Source organism: Atractosteus spatula, chromosome 20 (assembly GCF_055471065.1).
Source record: "Atractosteus spatula isolate fAtrSpa1 chromosome 20, fAtrSpa1.hap1, whole genome shotgun sequence".
NCBI classification, from domain to species: domain Eukaryota; kingdom Metazoa; phylum Chordata; class Actinopteri; order Semionotiformes; family Lepisosteidae; genus Atractosteus; species Atractosteus spatula.
Window position 1 is genome coordinate 13626384 of NC_142725.1, and position 19385 is coordinate 13645768.

General features: G+C 37.9%; 2 protein-coding genes across 4 annotated transcripts in view; both read right to left on the reverse strand.

Annotated features, from left to right (window-relative positions):
• Positions 1 to 190, reverse strand: part of prdm16 (PR domain containing 16) — a 223921-nt gene extending 223731 nt beyond the window's left edge. For all 3 annotated transcript variants that reach the window (XM_088938064.1, XM_088938065.1, XM_088938062.1), the window contains exon 1: positions 51 to 190. In XM_088938064.1, coding sequence (XP_088794190.1) covers positions 51 to 87 — 37 coding nt within the window. In that variant the 5' untranslated portion in view covers positions 88 to 190. The remainder of the gene's footprint in view (positions 1 to 50) is intronic.
• Positions 191 to 12394: 12204 nt separating this feature from the next.
• Positions 12395 to 13525, reverse strand: LOC148817584 (uncharacterized). Its single transcript, XM_088938331.1, has one exon. It carries the CDS (start codon positions 13523 to 13525, stop codon positions 12395 to 12397), a length of 1131 nt encoding a protein of 376 aa, XP_088794457.1.
• Positions 13526 to 19385: the final 5860 nt, after the last annotated feature.

Genomic DNA, 19385 nt, shown 5'->3' on the forward strand with positions numbered 1-19385 from the left:
GGAGGATCTAGCTGCCGGGGTAAAGTGGAAGAAGGAAAAAAAAGACCTACTTTTGGCCAGTTTTCTCGCCCTTGCCTTGGATCTCATCTTGTCGGCTTGTAGATTCCTCTCGTCCTCCTTGAGCCCAGAAGCAGCAACAACACTATCTTCATCTCACAAGCATTGTCAGTTTGGACACCTCCGCACATGCGCACAGGCCATTCAATCTGACACCCTCGCCAGGGCCAAAAAACTTTCCAATGTATTCATCATCATCACTTTTTGTCCTATCGTCTCCCCTTTAGATCACTTATCTCTTCCCCTCCTCCTCCTTCTCTCCGCACCATCCCCAGCTCCGTTTTCCCCCTCCTCGGCTGCCCCTTTAAGAGCTATAACTCTATTTTCTCAAACCTGCGGGCTCCGGTCTCGCACTGGACACTGCACGGGGTAAGGGGTCAAGGTCGCATCCTGGCGTTCTAAGGCGATCTTTATCAACACCAGTATCGATTCTGATTTAAAATTAATAAAATAAAGCGTGACATCGTAAATTGGAGATGCAAGGTAAAGTATGAAATGCTGCTGAGCAATTATGAAATTTTGTTGTTATTCTAGATTTAGCACATTACTTTTAAGTCATAGTTAATTCTGTGGCGTTTGTTTTTAGATACATTATAATGCGTACATACACTCTATTTTAGTCTTGGTCGACCTTTCCTCCTTCTGCATTTTACTTATTTTTTTCTTTTTTTTCCCCAGAGGCAAAAATTTAGTTTGTGGATGTTAGACATTCCCCTTTCTGTATTTTAACTTCTGCTGGCCCTACCATTTTTTCCATCTTTCCCCTTCAGTTATTTTTGACACCAGTAATTAAGATCCATCAATAGGTTTAAGGTAAAATGAATAGCGCCTATGGTTTTACAAGAGATGATTTAGCACCCCGGGTATGCGGTCACTGCGTTTCATATGTTGCCCAATGCGTACGCAGCACAGCAGGCTTTCAGGCATTGTGTACACTGTGCTCGGAATACAGTCAGAGGTGCCGGATTCCAGGTGGGTGATTTCTGCACAGGGCATCTTTTCCCCCTTTTCACCAACCGTTTTTATATAACCACAAAACAAAACAAAAAAATACGCAAACCTCAAATATTTTGCATCCGGAAATATCTTTCCTTTATTTACAGGAGATCCGACTTCCAATTTACTTTGCAGTTGTATACAATAAAACAGCATTATTTAACATAGCCTTCCAGAAGACAAATAGCCACTTAAACCTAGTGATGTGGTAAGTATCACCTTCGGTTGCACCTGTTTTATATATTTGTGCATGTGATGTACACATCTATGAACGGCATTGTGCGTCTGTTGTGTCGGTAGGTGTTTAACCTTCTTAGAAACCATTTAGGTTCTTGCTGTACAGGCGTATTCGTAACTACAAAGAAAAAAGGTTGTACGGTGCCTGTATCGGACATAAATACTATGAATTCAGCTACAACCTTTTTAATTTTTTTTTTTGTGGTCTAACCGTCGAACTATTTTTCCCCAGTTGACTTGAAGCGCCTCGATGTTACAATAAATGTTTCAATGTATATGTTTTCATACTAAATAAAACACGTTATGATATGAATGAATTTGACATCCGATCGCTTATTTTTTTTCCGAAAAAATATTACTTTTTTTTTGTGCTGGTAGGAGAAATATTAGACTTTAACAGCACAGCAGTCAGACTCGGCGTAGGGAAATTTCTGTTTTTGAAAAAAAAAAGCTTGTAAAATATTTTGTGTACCGACTTGCTACTTTCTACGTAGAACTCAGTTTAGGTTTTTCTTCATCAGAGCAATAGAAAAGATATATAACCATATTTCTAATGCCTGCTTCACTTTTCTAATGAATAAGTTTTTCGTTCTTGAGCCATATGTTCTGCGTGCTTAAAACGTTTTCTACATAGCAGCAGACGCTGTAGAAAAGTAGAAAAGCATGTTATAACCTCTCCTAATTACACAAATGTCACATTTTACACAAAACAGATTGCCTAAAAGTCAGATTTGTTTTCTTGAAATCTTTACATTCCATGTATCTAGATTTTAACCAATGTGCTTTAATTATTTAATTTTCAAATCGTCTTAATGAACCATATCATTCGTAGGCAAGTAACAACATTTAATTGCTACCTTGCGCATACAGATGTATCTGATATTTACAGTTAAACTGGATTTCTAAACAAAAGAAGACGAGACAGAATCATTACAATTTTTGGTTTTATACATGAATGAATATGGTCAGAAATGTGAAGTATTAAAGATCATTGGACATCATTTTCACTCAATATTATGAAAAATGCAGACTTACATCAGGGTAGAATGGGTTTGCATTAATTGATGTATTTATATTACGCTGTTAAATGTATTTTTCTCTTGTGATTGAGTGCTAAATATGACTGGACAGAGAGATTTTTATTGAGTCAGTTCTCTGCCTTCTGCATTGCTATAGGTTTGTGGACTCCATGGTTGTCAGTAGGTACACATCTGCTAATTCTACTTTTCTGCTGGTATTCCATTAAACTGTCAGGCGTAAATTACCGAACTAATTCTGATTCTTTAAAGCATAGGAATAAACACGCGGGGGAAAACGCATTGAAATGATAAAGAATTGAATACTAATATTTAATATTACTCGTTTTTCTTTTGTGGACATTTTTACTTTTAAAATTCATGGCTTATAATTTCGCTCTTAAACAGATAAATTCCCCTTACGATGTTTTCGACACTAACGCTAAATTAGGGACAACGGGGGGTCATGATTATGTAAATGTGCAAAAGTGCCAAGTGGTTGAGCATATGGATCTTTTTATTTAATGTTTTTATTTTACTTGTTGGAAGAGTATTTGAAGACTCCCATACCAGTACCTCAAGACCAACTGCATGTTCACCTATCCTCTTCAGAGTTGGAGTGATGAAGCAATCTAAAATACTCCTCTCCAAGACAAGTAAATACTGGATATGTAATTCACGGTCAAAACCGAAGTGACCACCCATGGGTTAAAGCAGACTCGGTTGTAAACCTTAACCCCGAATATTACTGCCATAAAAAAGCTCGATTTACTTACCCTGATCTGTGCACCTTAGCTCAGGTATAACGTAACGCCACTGGGACACGGCGGCTCCCACGTACAACCGCCAGGATCTAGGAGTTACAACATTATCTCTTATTACAGAATGAGATCACAGGATTTAATTTTTCATTATTATCGGTAATAAAAATATAATAATTGTACGGAAGCTTTCATTTTCAATAAGGAGAGTAGATTGTTTTAGGAGAAACAGGTATTGCGAAATCAGAATCGATTCCAAGAATGTCACAAATGTAAGACGTTCCTTAAAAGTTCCTATTTATTCAATCAAAAATGATCACGTTAATTTTTTTGCAAGAAGTTCCTAGGAATGTCCCAGTGCCTTTTTCATTAGAGAGCGAGTTTTCCCCTCTATGTTCTACTCTTTGAGATTCCTAAAACAGCTTTAGTATAACTCCCATGATCACGCATGATGCTTCTTTTTTAACCTACACTAGATGTATAATTTTGTTATACAGTTGGATTAAACTGGAAAGTTTGTATAGACCAGATTCTGTCAAATAAAAATTGAAATGACACAAAGTATATGGAATTAAACCATATTTTAAAGCACAGACTATCATTAGCATATACATCTAATGGCACAGACCGTGTATTTTATTCATATGTGTATATCAAGTCGGTAAAAACGATCTATTATTTCAGCAGTTGCTTTTAAGCAGTTCTCACCCGAATTCTACTTATATTAATATACGAAAGCTGATTATGAAGGTAAAATCGGTGACTTCAGTTCAGTTTAAATTTGTTTCCTTTTTCATAGACATGATAGGTCTATTCTAAGTTTTACAGGTCTTTATTTGGACAGTTAACTGTTTTTGAGACAGAGTGCAATGTTTTGCTTTTTGTAATAATGTGTAGTTCCCAAAACCAGAAGGAATATTCGTTTTCTTCTCATGTTGACGAATTGTTTAAACAGCTTTGAACAAATATTTTCAATAAACGGGGTCAGAATCGCTTCACGATGACGCGACCTCAGTGAATTGCAACTATGTTCCGTAAAATGTAATGTAACTGTTGATTTTTATGTAGCCTCTATGTAGTGTTGTGTTTCATATCAATAGGAAAAAAAAATGTCAGTTCACTCTTGCGTCATTCTTCACTTACAGCAGCTTCTATAAAAGAACACTACTGTGCTATAAAACAATAAATCTAAAATAATTCATACTGGACGTCTGACTGCTTCCATGCAGTATAGAACTTGAGTTAAACAGAATTTTGATATTTTGCACAAAGATTCTAGAAAAATGCGTTTCGTGCCAGCCCATTAATTCGTGTGATAAGGATATTTTGGACATTCAAAGAAAGTAATGTGATACAATTGTAACGAATTTTCAGATCTCTCTGCTGTGATCAATGTTCAAGATTTGATCATTTGCAAATGTTTAAGTGAGAAACCGCAACCCGTTTCCTCATTATACGAATGCTTTCAAAAACACCCCAAAAGCCGTATTATGCAAGTCTCTGAAATTGCTCGCTTTCGTATAGGACAAATTATTTCATAGCAAGCAACACCTTTAAGAGCATTTAATTGCATGCATGCTTATAAAAAAAACATGTTGGTCAACGTTTGCTCATTGGGGTATAGTTTTATGCGTCATTTAAACGTCTGAATTTTACGAGCTCTTAGAATCCGATGGCTCTGCTAAAACACATATTTGGAGTATTTTCATTCCAGATTGTTGCCATTTCCCTGTGGTTTGAGCTCAGGAAGGGAGGGATGCTGGCCCAGACCCCGGAAGAGAGGTGCTTTGCAGTCCAGGCCGCAGTTATATCCGCTTCTTTCTCTCTTACACATCAATAACTCTCTTTCCAGCAATTTATTATTAGAATTAATTTGATCAAACGGTTAGGACAGAGGTACATTCACCTAATGAACACCTATTAAACACGATTCCTTTACAGGTTTTACTTATCCTGACTAATACCGATCCTTAAGTCCACCTTTACTGGGAAATATAACAGGCTTTCATGATCCTTTTATGTTGGTGTGTTTAAGGGTCACTGAATTTCAGTTGATCTTTCAGGTTTTTAGATTAAAAAAGAGTAATTTAATAGTAACGTACGCAAAGTTCATTCATTCACTGGGCCACGGGCAATGGAATAAAATTAAGCCGTACAGAGACGATGAAGGAGCTGAGAAAATCCAAGGAATACAAATAATAGAACAGAGAATGTAATATATCGTGTCTGTTTCCTTTAGTGTCGAAGAAAAATGGCCAGTGATGTATTTTATTAACGTAAAGAGAGCTATTCTGCACAAATACCGCAAAGCTGAAAAGTGAGGGCAGTTCCCGACTTTGCTCGTGGTCCTGTTCATTACCTTTGCTTCGCAAAACATTGCATTATATTACATTTAATTTTTTTCTATGTAAAATAGTCCAGTCAATACATTTCAATCTTCTTTCAGAGAGCTTCATTTATACAACATATCGTATGAGCAACTGCTTCGCAAATAATATACCTACCTTGACGTTACATACAGTATGGTTTTATTTTCAGGAAAAATCTAATACAATCGGAAGGATCAGTGTAATTGCGCTGTCTTTGCACAGAATAATGCCATAGCCCCATTTACTGACAGCTGGTTATAAGGGACAGTTAATTAAATATGTGTATTCACAATTTTATGAAGAATAGTAACAGCCTATTTTAACACAAGGTCTAAACAACTGGCAATAATCATTGGGTCCCCAGAAGCAAACGCATATTCTGCATTTTTTACTTCAGGTACAGAGTTACCTTAGCTCCTATATGCATCTTTTATTAGCTTAAATCGTTTCCGTCGATTTAACTGAATATACAGTAAATGGCCTATTGTCTTTTCAAAACATTATAAAATCATAGATGGAACAAAAACAGCAAAAGACTTTTCAAGAGCGTGCAAAGACAAAATACATCATCAGATTCGTGTGGTCTGCAATCCATGTGGATTTCTATCCTAACCCTGAAACGGAAGCTTTATCCACAGTAGAAATGGCTTACACTCCAGTTCTCGGATTTATGTGCTAGAGGGAGATAACATCTTGGTTCATGAGATATCCGCAACAGCCTTATGCCAGAAAATGATTGCTGCAGCCTTTTAGACATTTAAAGTACATCAAAACACCAACCTGAAATGCCAAATACGTTTTAACGTGCACCCAGAGTACAAGCGCTTTGTCCCAGACACGCATTCTTCAGAAATAAGTTACAAAAATCAGGAATTTCAAACACTTCCTTTTAAAACCTGCATTTCCCCATCACACGCTTAGGCAGATATTTAGACTTCTGCATCCGTAATATTGCCTTTAATGTGTTGCATCACCTGCAGTAGTGATTAGGACCACTTTAAGTAAAAGTGCGGTTCACCACCTCGGGTGTTTTAAATTCAAAATTCCAATGGTGGCACTCTTAAGTTTAATTTAATAGGCCACCCATTTTAAACCGGAAATATACCGAATGATGTCGACTGCCGAATGCTTAAGATTTTTTTGACCACTGAAATATACTACAGACTCGGGAAAAGTAAATACTTTAGTACACAAAATTATGATGTAAACAATGAGCCCGATTTTCCACGCTGTGCAAAATATGGGCATGCAGCCCATCTAATGCTTTTCCCATCGACCGGGCTGTTTGCCCAACGTTTGCCCACAGTAAAAAAAAAAGACATGTCAGAGAGTGTACTGCATTATTTGTAATAGGAATAGGCAAAACATGGATTAAGGCAGAGCATCTACAGATTCATGAATAGTTGTGAGCTCGTTATTGTTAGATTCTGGGTTAAAATAAGCAGAACGTTGAAGGCCCGGTAGAAACATTTCACCTTTTTGCGAGAACAGGAGTACCCCTGGCGTTCACTCGAGCGCTTTTTTCTCCGCAGCTTAATGAAGGGCAGCAGTGGCTGTGGTGAAGTCGGCTTGGTAATTATTACCCATTAATTGGGTTCAAGACCTTGCGCGTCTGTGGGAAATGGGACGTCTGACCGCTAATCCCACTGCTTTTTTTTTTATTCGTCATTTTACTTTTTCATCTTCGTTTCAAAGTATCTGCCACTGACTAAATAGTGTTTGACGCTGTCCCTTGGGATATTGGGAATGACGGGGGGTGAAGGTAAACTGGGACTGCCTGTAATCACAAACAATAACATCAATTAACGAAAGAATACATTCCACAGCCATTTGAATACATTCCAAACGCAAATTGATGGTTCTGCGGGAGCTGATCTGTGTCCGCGTTTCACCTGCGAGGTAACGGCTCTGGGTAGAAGTCAGGCAGCTTTTGACAAAACTGGATTTCAAATGCAGGCTGCAGGTGACTACAATGTTTCATTAACGCCAGTCATTCGACGCCTCCACTTTAATCATTCAATCTTGTCAGTCTCGTGTGCTCAAAGGTGGGTTGTGTATTGTTGTGGAAAGTGTATCTTAACGTGGATTGTAAGAACAATGATCGCTGCGGCTAATAAAGACTTCATTTTCCCAAGTGCTCACAAAGGGACATTTTCCCAAACTGAAGAGATCAGCGCATTTCATTACCACGTGCCGCCAAATCCTTCATTAAAAAAGAAGCTTCAAAAATTGGAAAAACGTCTTCAGGTGACGCGCAGTAACCACTTTTAAGTGAATGTCAAAGATTTATTTTCACGTTGCTCGTGAAGAGTCACCACTCTGAACAACTAAGTCAGGGGCATGCTGGTCTGTTTTTAAAATATTTAAATATAGTTTTATTAATACATTATTTTTTTTTCCAATTATGAATCGATATGTTATTATACTTGAACATTCCACGGATCATGAACAGATGATGGAGACGCGCATGCCTGAAGAGACACTGTGAAGTCACGAGTAACAAGGCAGGGTGTAGAAAACGCCTCCCGTGCACGCAAATCGACTGTGATATCACAGCTGTAGATTAGCCGTGCAGCAATGGTGTACGGGTCGTTGTGTCGTTGTCCAACACATTAAAGCAACCTTCTTGCAAGTCTAATGTGAATGTAAGCCAGCGTGTTTCTTTTTTTCTGAGGTTCGGAGAAGTCAGTCTTGCTCTTACCTTCTATCCCCAAGGCCATCAGATCACTGGCAATTTTGTCAATCAAAGAATGAAAAGTCAATTTTAACTCTGTCACAGAAGATGGCAGCAGTCTGCTGCGAAAATTAACCACCAATAGCCTTTCTGCAACCGGCATGCATGTTCAACAGTCTTTCTGCTTCGTGTGCTGAAAATGTTTACTTTTCTGTCTAAATCTGTGTATAGAGAGACAATATTTAACGATGAGCGAGGTCTTACAGTACTTCTTTAGCTTTGATCTCCAAGATCAACCATTTTAAGGACAAGTCATATACAGTACTCATGCCCATTTGGTCTCGATACCGCAAGCCAATGCTGAATTGAAAGGTGATATTGTATTAACGTCCACTGATTAAGTTGTGTTTTGGTTGCCATTAAGTTGTTCGCCCTGTGATTATAAAACGTGTTTACAGCTTCCCATCGCATCCCAACAGCCCTACACAAGCTCACGCTGAGGGATATACCGAAACCTAATCTGCCCGACGCCGATCGGACATTACGCGTAAGAAATCACACACGTCTTTTACATCCAACATCCGAGAAATAACGCGGATCTGAGCAATTTTTCAGACTACGTTCCTTTTAAGACGCGTTTCAAGAATATGATTTTTCATCCCAAATAGGTTTACAATACAGATCATTCACCCCACACTAGCAAAGTTATACATTTACCATGATCATCTTTTTGAAAGAAGTCATATAACCTAACAATCCACAAATAATGTATACTATAGTGTCAAAAAGTAAAGTGCATTATAAATAAATGGACAGTTTGGGTTTGTTTGTTTTTTGCCCAGGCTGTAGACTTAATTTGTGTATTTAACACTACATTACCAGCCTGACAAATGAGAAGTATTACTAAATATTAATGAAGTATTACTAAATATTAATGACATCTTTAAAGACATAAAATTTACCAAACCAAGTTGTATCCAGAGAAAAACCTATACAAAAAAACCTTAGAAACGTAAACAAGCGGAAAGAAAGACTCGAAGTATATGATCAAAACAGAAATATTAAATAATGATAGATTAATGTATTTCAAAGGGCTTGAACAAATACCCTACTATAAACAGAATGCGTAAGAAAACATGTTTACAATTCAACTTGCTATATGTTAAAAGCGTATCATCATCATCATCATCACCATATTAGAGCAAATACAATATATCAGTCCCTAAGGTCGCGCAGTCTCACTTGAATGGACCTGAGATCATTAATCCGATAGCACAGAAAAACAACAGAGCGAGGCCTCTGCAGAACTAGCAATAAAAATGCACAACCAAAGAGCGCCCGGGGGCAGAGAAGAAAATTACCCCAAAGTAGAAGTGACCTTAATATGATGTAATCAATCAAACTATCCACAGGGACACTCGGAATCATAATCTTAATCTTTCAGAGCATAGAGGGGGAAAACAATGGGAAAGGGACAATAATTATTGACGTTTAACTCTTCGTTACCCAATTCTTATGTTAATTTATTGGTCTTTATATATAGCTTACTAATATATTTATACAAAATTGAATATAAAACCACTTGCCGTTAACTAAAATTAATTGATAATAAACGCCAATTTGGTAAGTATTTTCTGTATGGGTGGACCAACCGATATACCTATATATACTGTATTCCGCGCGTTGGAGATCATTTAGAATGAGATCGACGTTAAAGCAGAAACACACGTGAACCCAGCACAGACCTGGAAAAGAAATGATCACGTGGTTCGTGCGATCGCGCTCCTAGAAGCAGATTAGCAAAACTGTTAGCACCTTTGCAAAAGAAATGCGAGACAAAATCTCTGTGGAAATATTCACTGCATGTTTCCCTAGTTACCTAAATATCAGACTGTCCAATCGAATTCCTAATTTGCTGTCGTCATGAAACATTAAAAAAAAAATCACAAGAGGAAAAAAAATGCATAGACTGAATTTATCTTCTTTTTAAAAAGGACAAATGTTTAAGAATACTTCAGAAGCTTTAAATTATTTTTTACTAAATATAAAAAATAAAAAACTGTCTTCGGTAACGTATTTACTAGTTTTTAATTCAGCAGGGGAAAAACGTTTTTAAACGCCTGCATTAGTTCAGGATTATTTAAACAGCCTGGATGCTGTAGACGGTTTAATAAAATTATTACAAATAAATTATATGATTACATGAAATGTTGCCTTTTTGCCTCTTTTCTTCCTCGTTTCATACTGTCTTCACTTTCTATCACATTGCGTTTTCTTCAACAGCTTGACAGGATATTAGGTTACTAATTAGACATTATCATTTGAAATTCCACTTAACGGTCTGAGCGACTCTAACTTAAATTATTTCACAAACTCAAACGAATCAGAATCTCCCCTTAATATTCTCTGTGGTACTTTAAATGGTCTTTGATCTGAGGATTTTGCAAAGTTTCTGATATAAATATACTGGTATCCCTTCTCTATAAACATTATATAAAGTGAGTATAATTTTACGAAGTTAACAGGAAAATATGCAGAATGTCATCGAATATTTCCAGTGTCGACAAAGGAAGGCATTGCCACTCGTTAGACAGCCCTGTTGGTTTAAATGATGAACGGGCGGGCTGGAATCTTACAGTAATTAAAGTCAGAAAATACGCTTTTTTTGTGAAGGTGGATGTCTTTTATTCAAATAGTCCCATTTCGTAAACATCTGTATCATACATTAAGATCCAGATCCCACAACGTGTCTGTTAGCAACAGAAAGGGGAGCGCATCGCACATCGCACGGTATTTCTGCAATGACATATAAGAGACTTACAGTACGCTCAGAACGGGCAAAACTGTATTGGAGAGAGAAAAATCTAGGGAACAATACATTTGCACCATACACCTGTTGTCTCAAAAGAAAGAGTCCTTGCTTAGAGCAGTAAATGCCAAAACACACTGCACCAACTTCAAATGTGTTGTATTTTTTATTTTTATCCGACGTGGGTAAATCAGAAGAAAATGCATTTTGTTCTGTTCCAGGTGTATTAAAATACACGCCCTCTAAACAGCATAACAGAAGACTGAAAAAGCAATATCGATCACTTCTACATCCTTCTCTGTCAATATATTTATGCATACCCAGCATTGTTTTGTTAGCGATATGAGCGTGAAGAAAAATTCGAATATTTCGTTTACTCCTGGTCCTTGCGCTTGTCATGTCGATATACTGCCTGCACAATATACTGTAGGTTTACTCGATTAATACGTAACTTCAGAACTGCTTTCACTGACGTCAGTACCGATCCAAATTCCTTCATTTACTGCAACTGATAGTGTTTTATCAAGTAAGAGATTTCATAATAAAGACGTATGACATCGTAACTTGGCTAAGGTGTATTTATTGCGTTTAAGGACCGGATGTTTTTAGAAAGGATTTCCTAATTTAGACGTACTATTAGCTGCTGCCCCACTAAGTCTCGTTTTCATTTTGCATGAAATGTTGTATCTGCGAGGGATATCTGTGAACAAAGAATTAAATATGATCTCCCACCAGTTCCTCGTGATTTCATTTTACCTATGCAAATATATACCGTGACAAATGCACAGAACTTTAAAAATAATGATATAGTCCCTGTTGAAATGTAAATATGTTAATCAACTGTATCAAGTAGGCTTTGATTAGTTTCCAGCGCTTAAAGCCTTAAAACCATTTCCTGATTTCATGCTTCTTAAAAATGTGACTAGTTCATACCTGCAAGCTGTATTTGTTAAACGAAATATTTGTAAAAACAGCACGTCATTGGAGAGGTGAATGTAGTATTTCTAAATATGCAGCTCCACAAACCATAATAAACAGTGATGCCATAATTACAGAGTTTTCCGTTAATTAACGCCGTACTGGGAATACAGTGGAATTTCGTGTACTGCTGACCTCCACATGAGTCGAGACTTCATTATATAGCGCCCACGATTTTCAATAGCAGGGGAATACAAAACGTATGTCTGTGTATTTCATTAACCCTGCCGTTAACAATCAAACAGGAAACTTGTTTAACTATCAACACTATTTGCAATTAAGACTAGCCTACAGTGTTAAGATCCAGGCCATTCGCTGACTGATCTCCAAAACAAATGCTAAATCGTTTCTCAGACCATTTTCTGTTAAAACAATAAAAAGGGGGTTAAATAATAAGATTGAAACTTTTATTGTCACACACTTCCCCACTTTTCTTCACAATTAAAGTGATCTGGATCTAAATTAGTCACAACAAAGTGGAATCGGACTGGTGGGTTTCAGTAACATTTTCTATGGACCACTGCAGGTCCGAACTCCTTATAATCATCAACGGTCACCCACATCTGTTTAAAGGCACTCAGGCAAGTGAGAATAGAGGCGCCGAGCCACACCGAGTATTTTCTGTCTGGGGGCGCTATAATCTTCAGTGAGAGCTCAGAAGGGGCCTGTAGCCTCATCTCCTTCAGCAGTCTCTCTTCAAAGCCCGGGAAAAGTGTCGAACCTCCCGCAATTAGAATATTGGCTTGTAGGGTATTGCGGATGCCTAAGTCACATTTTGTAATGCTCTTCCAAGTCAGTTTGTCAATGCCCAATGCTTCCACTCCTACATCCAGTGGATGAAAAAGCGCTTCCGGAGCTCTGAAGAGAGCATTCCCGATCTTCACAGTGTTTCCATCTGGGAGCTGGAAAGTTTTCTCAGTCTCCTCCGTCCGTTTCTCCGCCTCGGAGGTCGGGTCCAGTGCTACGTAGCAGAGTCTCTCCTTCAGTTCCTCCACAACGTCTCCGTCGGATGTCCCAAGGAATGCCGTGCCACTTGCCATTAGCAACTTTGTCAAATGCTCCGAGACGTCTTTCCCTGCCACGTCGAGTCTGGACACGGCATGTGGTAGACAGTACCCGTCGTAGACCGGGACTACGTGGGTAGCCCCCTCGCCGCTGTCTAGAACCGTACCCGTCGTGCGCCCTGAGGCGTAGAGGGCTAAGAGCGCTTGCACAGCCACGAACATTGCGGGTACTTCAAAACTCTCAAACATCACCTCGGTCACCTTCTCCCTGTCAGTAGGGGGATTTAAGGGCCTTTCGGTTAGAAGAACAGGTCTCTCGCTGGGCTGCATCCTTAAGTCACGTTCGTAGACATGCCTCCAAATTTTCTCCATATCGTCCCAGTCGTTAACAATGCCACGGGTCAGCGGATAACTTAAAGAGAGGACCCCGTCTTTTGCTCGAGCCTCTTCCCCGACATAATATTCACGCTCACATCCCAGAGTTGAGGTTGGACCCGTGGGGCGACCGACTACTGAGGTCACGGCAGATCTTGGGGTGCAGTCTCCAGCTATTCCGCCTTTGCAGACCCAAGAGCCGCTGTCGATAATAACAGCAGGCAAATCCAGGGTTTTAGGGTCGAACATACTCCCCTTTAATCTGTCGGTTAAACTTTCCAATAACAAGGTCGGCGCGCATTTAAACTCAGGCCGCTTTGTGACTTAGAATTGTCTGTTATTTTCGGACACTCGGGGCTTTTGAGTAAAGAATTATGACGTCACAGTTGAACACGAAAACGCAATAAAGTGTTGTAGTTTGTTTCCTCTCGACACTGCAGATTTTCTCAAATGTGTAGGTATGTCGTTGCGCGATGGTATGTCTTCTTCTTACGGTAAACTACTTTGTATTTAACTTTGTAAAGACTAACCTACATTTACCATGGATCTTAGGCGCCAATAGGGATCGCCTGGTTGGTGTTTTGGAAAGGTTTTGCAACACGTGGTTTGGAGAAAAAAGCAATTCGGTGCCGTTTATTCACACTTGGACGGAGTAGACTACTGTTTTCGTTCAATAGGATTCTTAAATCGTTCATCCTATTGTTAAATCATGAACAACTGTTCAGTTTGTTTTGTGCTCCACTGACACTTTGTAGCTCACGTTTCTAGGGGTTCGAGAGAAAAAAATATATACTTACCTTTTATTAAAAATGAAATTAAACAACTATTGTAGCCGCTGGCAATGGGCGAATTTCCTGCTGCACTCCCCAGCAACGCATGCGCAGTACTGATGAACAGAGGCATTGTTTCTTGTAATTTATACACTTTTGGACCTACAGCCAAAACATTTAGGTACATTACATTACCATGAATTTAAGTATCTAAGTGGTTTGAATACAGAACCCTTTGTTTAGTCGCGGTGTAGAACATATTGCTCATATATGTATAGTATGTATCAGCGTGTTTCCAGCTTGTACATCTGCAAAGGCATTGCATTCTGTCAGAATGATTAATGTGGCCTTCGGTCAGGCAAAGCTGCGACTTTTCTACCTCGCTGGATCTTCAAAGCAAGCGGGTCTATGTGGCCGAGGAGAACTTTTTTTAAAAGCTTGGTCACAAATTAAATGGGGCAGACCTGGACGTTAATGAAGGAAATTCGCAGTTTTACCAATTTCTCTGTGATGGGACTGGGGTTCTCGCCTTAATTATGTGAATTAATATCACAAACAGACTTCCAGAGCGAAGCAGCGGCGTTCGGAGATGGAAAACAGCTGTATTGTGACAGTTCACTCTATACGCTGAAATATGTTTAAGAAAGATAAATAATACCTAGCATTAGAAGAACAATGTGCTAATTTATTGAAATTCCCAAACACCATTTTACCATCTCTATAATGGCAGACATTCACACAGAGCTGGACATTTTACATATAAATTATTGGGATTAAAAGAATTGTACAGTTGCTGTTGTACTGCTAATCTGAGTGAACATCCTAGTGAAGTAAAACATTACTATAAAAACAATTTGACTTTAATTTCACAATATATGTCTTTCCTGATTTACAGTTACTTATCGTCAAATTAATTATGCTGTAATTGTGCTGCAGAATGCTCAGATGATGCAGGTCATTTGTTGCAGCTGTTTTCATCAATATTCCGAAAACAATTCATTGCTTTATATTTGAATTTGAAGCTCTATACTTTATGTGCAAGAATAATAAGGTAAGCAGGAAAAAAATTGACTTTCTAGAGAATCGTTGCTATTCCTGTCCTGTATTATTACTCTAGCACCTGAGTTAATATGCATAGGAAATAAAGCAGATCATAAGAAAATGTGTCAGATACGTCTGTTGTATTAGTGTGAAAGCCACAAGTGGACTCCACTGCTGTGACAAAAAACAAAAAAAAAATCAGTCAACTGATTGCTTCCTATTTTTAATCATACCTTTCTAATACAGTGTCAATGAAACATCATTTGACATTGCCTTTTCACTGTGCAGGATGACAATATTTGCAGAGAATACCCACTTATTGCTTAAGAACAATAAGTTCTCTATTTCGTCTTTCACCACTAACAAAGCTTTTTGCATATTGTAATCTAAAGAACAAATATTTATGCACCTTAAATTACATACATGAGGGGAGATGATGAACATTAGGATTATTATGTCTTGTCACAAAAATGATTACAATATAGAGAACACACTGCACCTCCCTTCAAGACTTTGTGATGAAGTTTGGGTTAGGCTTAGTGGAAATAAAAAAAATCCACTCACTGGCATTGTTTTGCCATGTCACAATAAAATCTGAGTTCATTTATTAATCACAGATGTTGAGGCAATACAAACAACACAATTGAACAAATTATTGTGTGTGTGCGACTCACACCCTATGGATAAATTAAGCCTCACATGCATTTCATCTGCATTTTTCTCAATATTTTTTCTTTTTTTATTTACTTATTGGCATGATATACTTATTGGCTTGTTGACAGTACTAATCCTCGAATTGGTTTGTATACTGTATGTATTTTCTCTGTTCTCCATAGGAAATCTCTGAAAGTTTATCCAGATACTGTACTGCAGGATGTCTGTGTCAAAGAAGTTTTACATTCCTGGACATTTCTGCCATGTGATATGATTCAGTGTAAACAAAATATAAGAAGATCTCTGGTGTTTCAAGTGACAGATATATCAATATGAACAGGATACTTTAAGTAAAAACGGTAATATCAATGAGATTAAAGGTCCAATACATCTTCTTTCCTATTAAGCTTTAGCAATAAACTTATTCACAAAATAAACATTTTATATGTTTTTCAAAGGTGTTAATATGATCAACAGCAGTGCAAAATCACATGGATACATTAACATAAAACAAATACAATGAGAAACAGCAATACAATTCTACATTGTAAAACCAATGGCATGGAAAAAAAACAAAATACTGCTTTAAAGTATTCTTTCTACAATACATTTTCTTGTAAAAGTGTGTGTGTGTGTGTGTGTGTGTGTGTGTGTGTGGGGGGGGGTTACAACCACTCTGCGAAACCACATCTGAAAAATAATTAATTAGTGCCTTTTTTTCATTTGGCATTGAGCAAACCAAAGAGGTATTCCACAAGTTGACTTCTTGTGAATCTCTCTTTGTTTGCCTACCCTTTTCTTTCATTACATTTACAACAGACCATGTTATAGGGTATCTGTCTGTGTGAACAGGTCATATTTTCCAGGTCCGCCGGGTTCTACAGATTGGTTTCACTGCAAAATGTTTTCTCATTATCGGCTATCAATGATCCGTAAACCTTTTGTGGTCATATGCTAGCAGGTACTGAAAGTTTATAGTTCCCAGGATGACATTCAAGTCCTTTGCAGAGCTCACTCTGTCACCATGAACTCCCGCCAGATCAGGTACGTTTTTTTTTGTGTGAGAGTGGTTGTGTGTCTGTCCTCCTTTTTTTTTCCTTGGGTTTTCATGACACTGCACATTGTTTCTGCATTAGGGAATGCCATTAGCAGCACACTCTGCTGTCCTTTGAAAGATAGGATACAGTTCCAGGAAAATCATTTTGGCAGAAATGGAAATGAAGCAGGTCTGTGCAGAGATGATCCAACAGAGCTACAGAGTTAATCGCTCCTATTTTTCAAAAAGTCACCAAATTTTCAAATACATGGCCTGCGATGATTAAATGCATTGCACTAGTGTTCACTTTGCAATAACCAGGGGGATTTTAAATGTTTGAGGTATTATGTATTATTCTATAAAGATAAATTACGGCACCTCTGTACTTCAGACAATAGTAGTTTAACTATTTTGTTCAACACAGTGACATGAAGAAAACAGAGTGCCTGGCAACCAAAAATGTTTGACTTTTTTTTAACGTCGTACACTGCTGTCTTTTGTTTTGGAACTCATTCAACCATTATTCACATAAAAACATCGCCACAAAGACTGTAAACTTAAAAAGGGGTGTTGCCTGCAAGCAACAGTTTTGATTTGACTTATTTCTACGTCGATTTCACTTTCCTGGTGATGAAAACCTTTCTTCTAAACACTTTTTATGTATAGTACTTTGAACATGTACTGTATTTAAGAATATATTGCTGGCATTCTTTTGCAAATGTTAAATTGTAACTGATGCACACATACATTCTGTATAGTGGGTATCAAGACGGCCTTTCAGTGTTTGTGAGATGCAGATGGCCTGCTTCTGTTGGTCATGGATTGAGATTTGCAGGTTTTTAAATGTTAACGTTCCAGGATCCTGCAGCCGGACTCTTACTGGAAACAAAAATCCATATGGACCAGGAGAGAGGTGGCGAGACTGCTGAACAAGGGGAGGTGTGATTGAGGGCTGGTTTAATGAAACGTCATATATGCAGCTCTGGATATTAGCAGGTTGTCATCCTCTGCTTTCCAGGGAGTACACATGAAATCCCTGAGCATGCTTAACAATTCCATTACACTCGGAACACCCACGGTATCCTTTGAAGCAGTAGTATTAAGAGTTTATTGACATGCGTTTAAAATTGTTACCACTTGGCCTTCTTCTTCAATCTGGTGTACAGAATAATAAACCCATTCTTACCACTAACACGTAGCTGGGAGCATGCATTTTAAAACTTTTATAGCTTGTTGAAACAAAGGAAACCTTTTGTAAGTCCCTTTGTTTGTTTGTTTGTTTAATAAATTGTGTTATTACTTGCTGAAGGCCATTGGTGATTTTTAAAGGTTTCCTAGTGTTCAGCATTTGGAGCAAATTTACATTTTGTCGCTCTTCAAAGCAGAGATATTCGCCACGCTGATGTTTCCTGGATCAGAGAAGCAACATTTTCTCAATCATATTATAATAAACAAACAAACAAATTGTGATTTGCTTTAGTACTCTCCCAACAAACAATTACTCCAAGAATACTGGTAAATAAGTACAATGAATGTCATTGATTTGGACAACTTTCCGGTTGTGAGCTTGGGTGCCAAACACTACCGGACATTTCCAATGGTGATTTTGCATAGGAATAAGCTAATCTGCAGTGCTTTTTATAATCAGTCAATTTTATATGTTACCTTTCATTAAAAATGGGTAATAATAATAATACTGTTGCCTTCCTAAATTTGAATATCCACTGTTCTTTTAAAAATTGAAAATACTGTGCATTGCAATAACAATCTAGACGCTGTATGCCACAACACTTAATTCTTAATTCCTCCATTAATAGTTTGTTAAACTTCCACATAATAACACAGTAATCTTTTCCAAAATACAGTAAAATATTATAATGCTGCAGATCCTGATGAAAAAATTAGAAAATCTGATATCTCATCTGATATATGCAATAGCTTGTCACCTAGTACCTGGGGTTGGGAGGTATTCTTGTTTGTTTTTATTCTGTTGGGCTTCTTGGAAACACAATGGGATTTCAAGTAGTTCTTTGTCAACCTGACACCAGAACATTACATTACTGGACATTTTCATGGACAGTAAATTACAATGGCACCTAACATGCAGTATTATATTTTAGGATAGAGTTACACTTTTGTCTTGGTGCAGTGTAACAAGACTCTGCAGTGTGTTCCTTCTTCGAGAGCCTCACTAGACTCATTTGCCAAGAATAACAAACAACTGAAAGGAGGCTCCTACCCACATCAAAGTCAGACGCTGCCACTATCTGTTATTCAATCAGCCGAACAAGATGGGGCCCTCCAGTGACACTGCAATGAACAAGTGAAAATAAATTCCTTTGCAAAGACTTGAAATTAGTGGTTAACAGCTTATCAGAAATGAAAAAAAAGAGTCAGCCTTCAACAGTTAGCCCTTGATGGAAAATTAGTTATTCAAGGCACCTTAACCCCAGATTATGCTCCTTCTCCACACTGTTTGAAAAAAGATGAAGATGAATACAAATAGAGATCTCTGTGATGCTGTCACATTCTGGAGCCTGTCTGCAGTTGCAAGGGAAATATTTCTCATGTGCAGACAGATGTAATAGAAAACATTTGGAGAGTCTCT

What these genes read in the sequence shown, in the direction of transcription:
- LOC148817584 (XM_088938331.1), bottom strand. Translation starts at nt 13,525, where the DNA reads ATGTTCGACCCTAAAACCCTGGATTTGCCTGCTGTTATTATCGACAGC.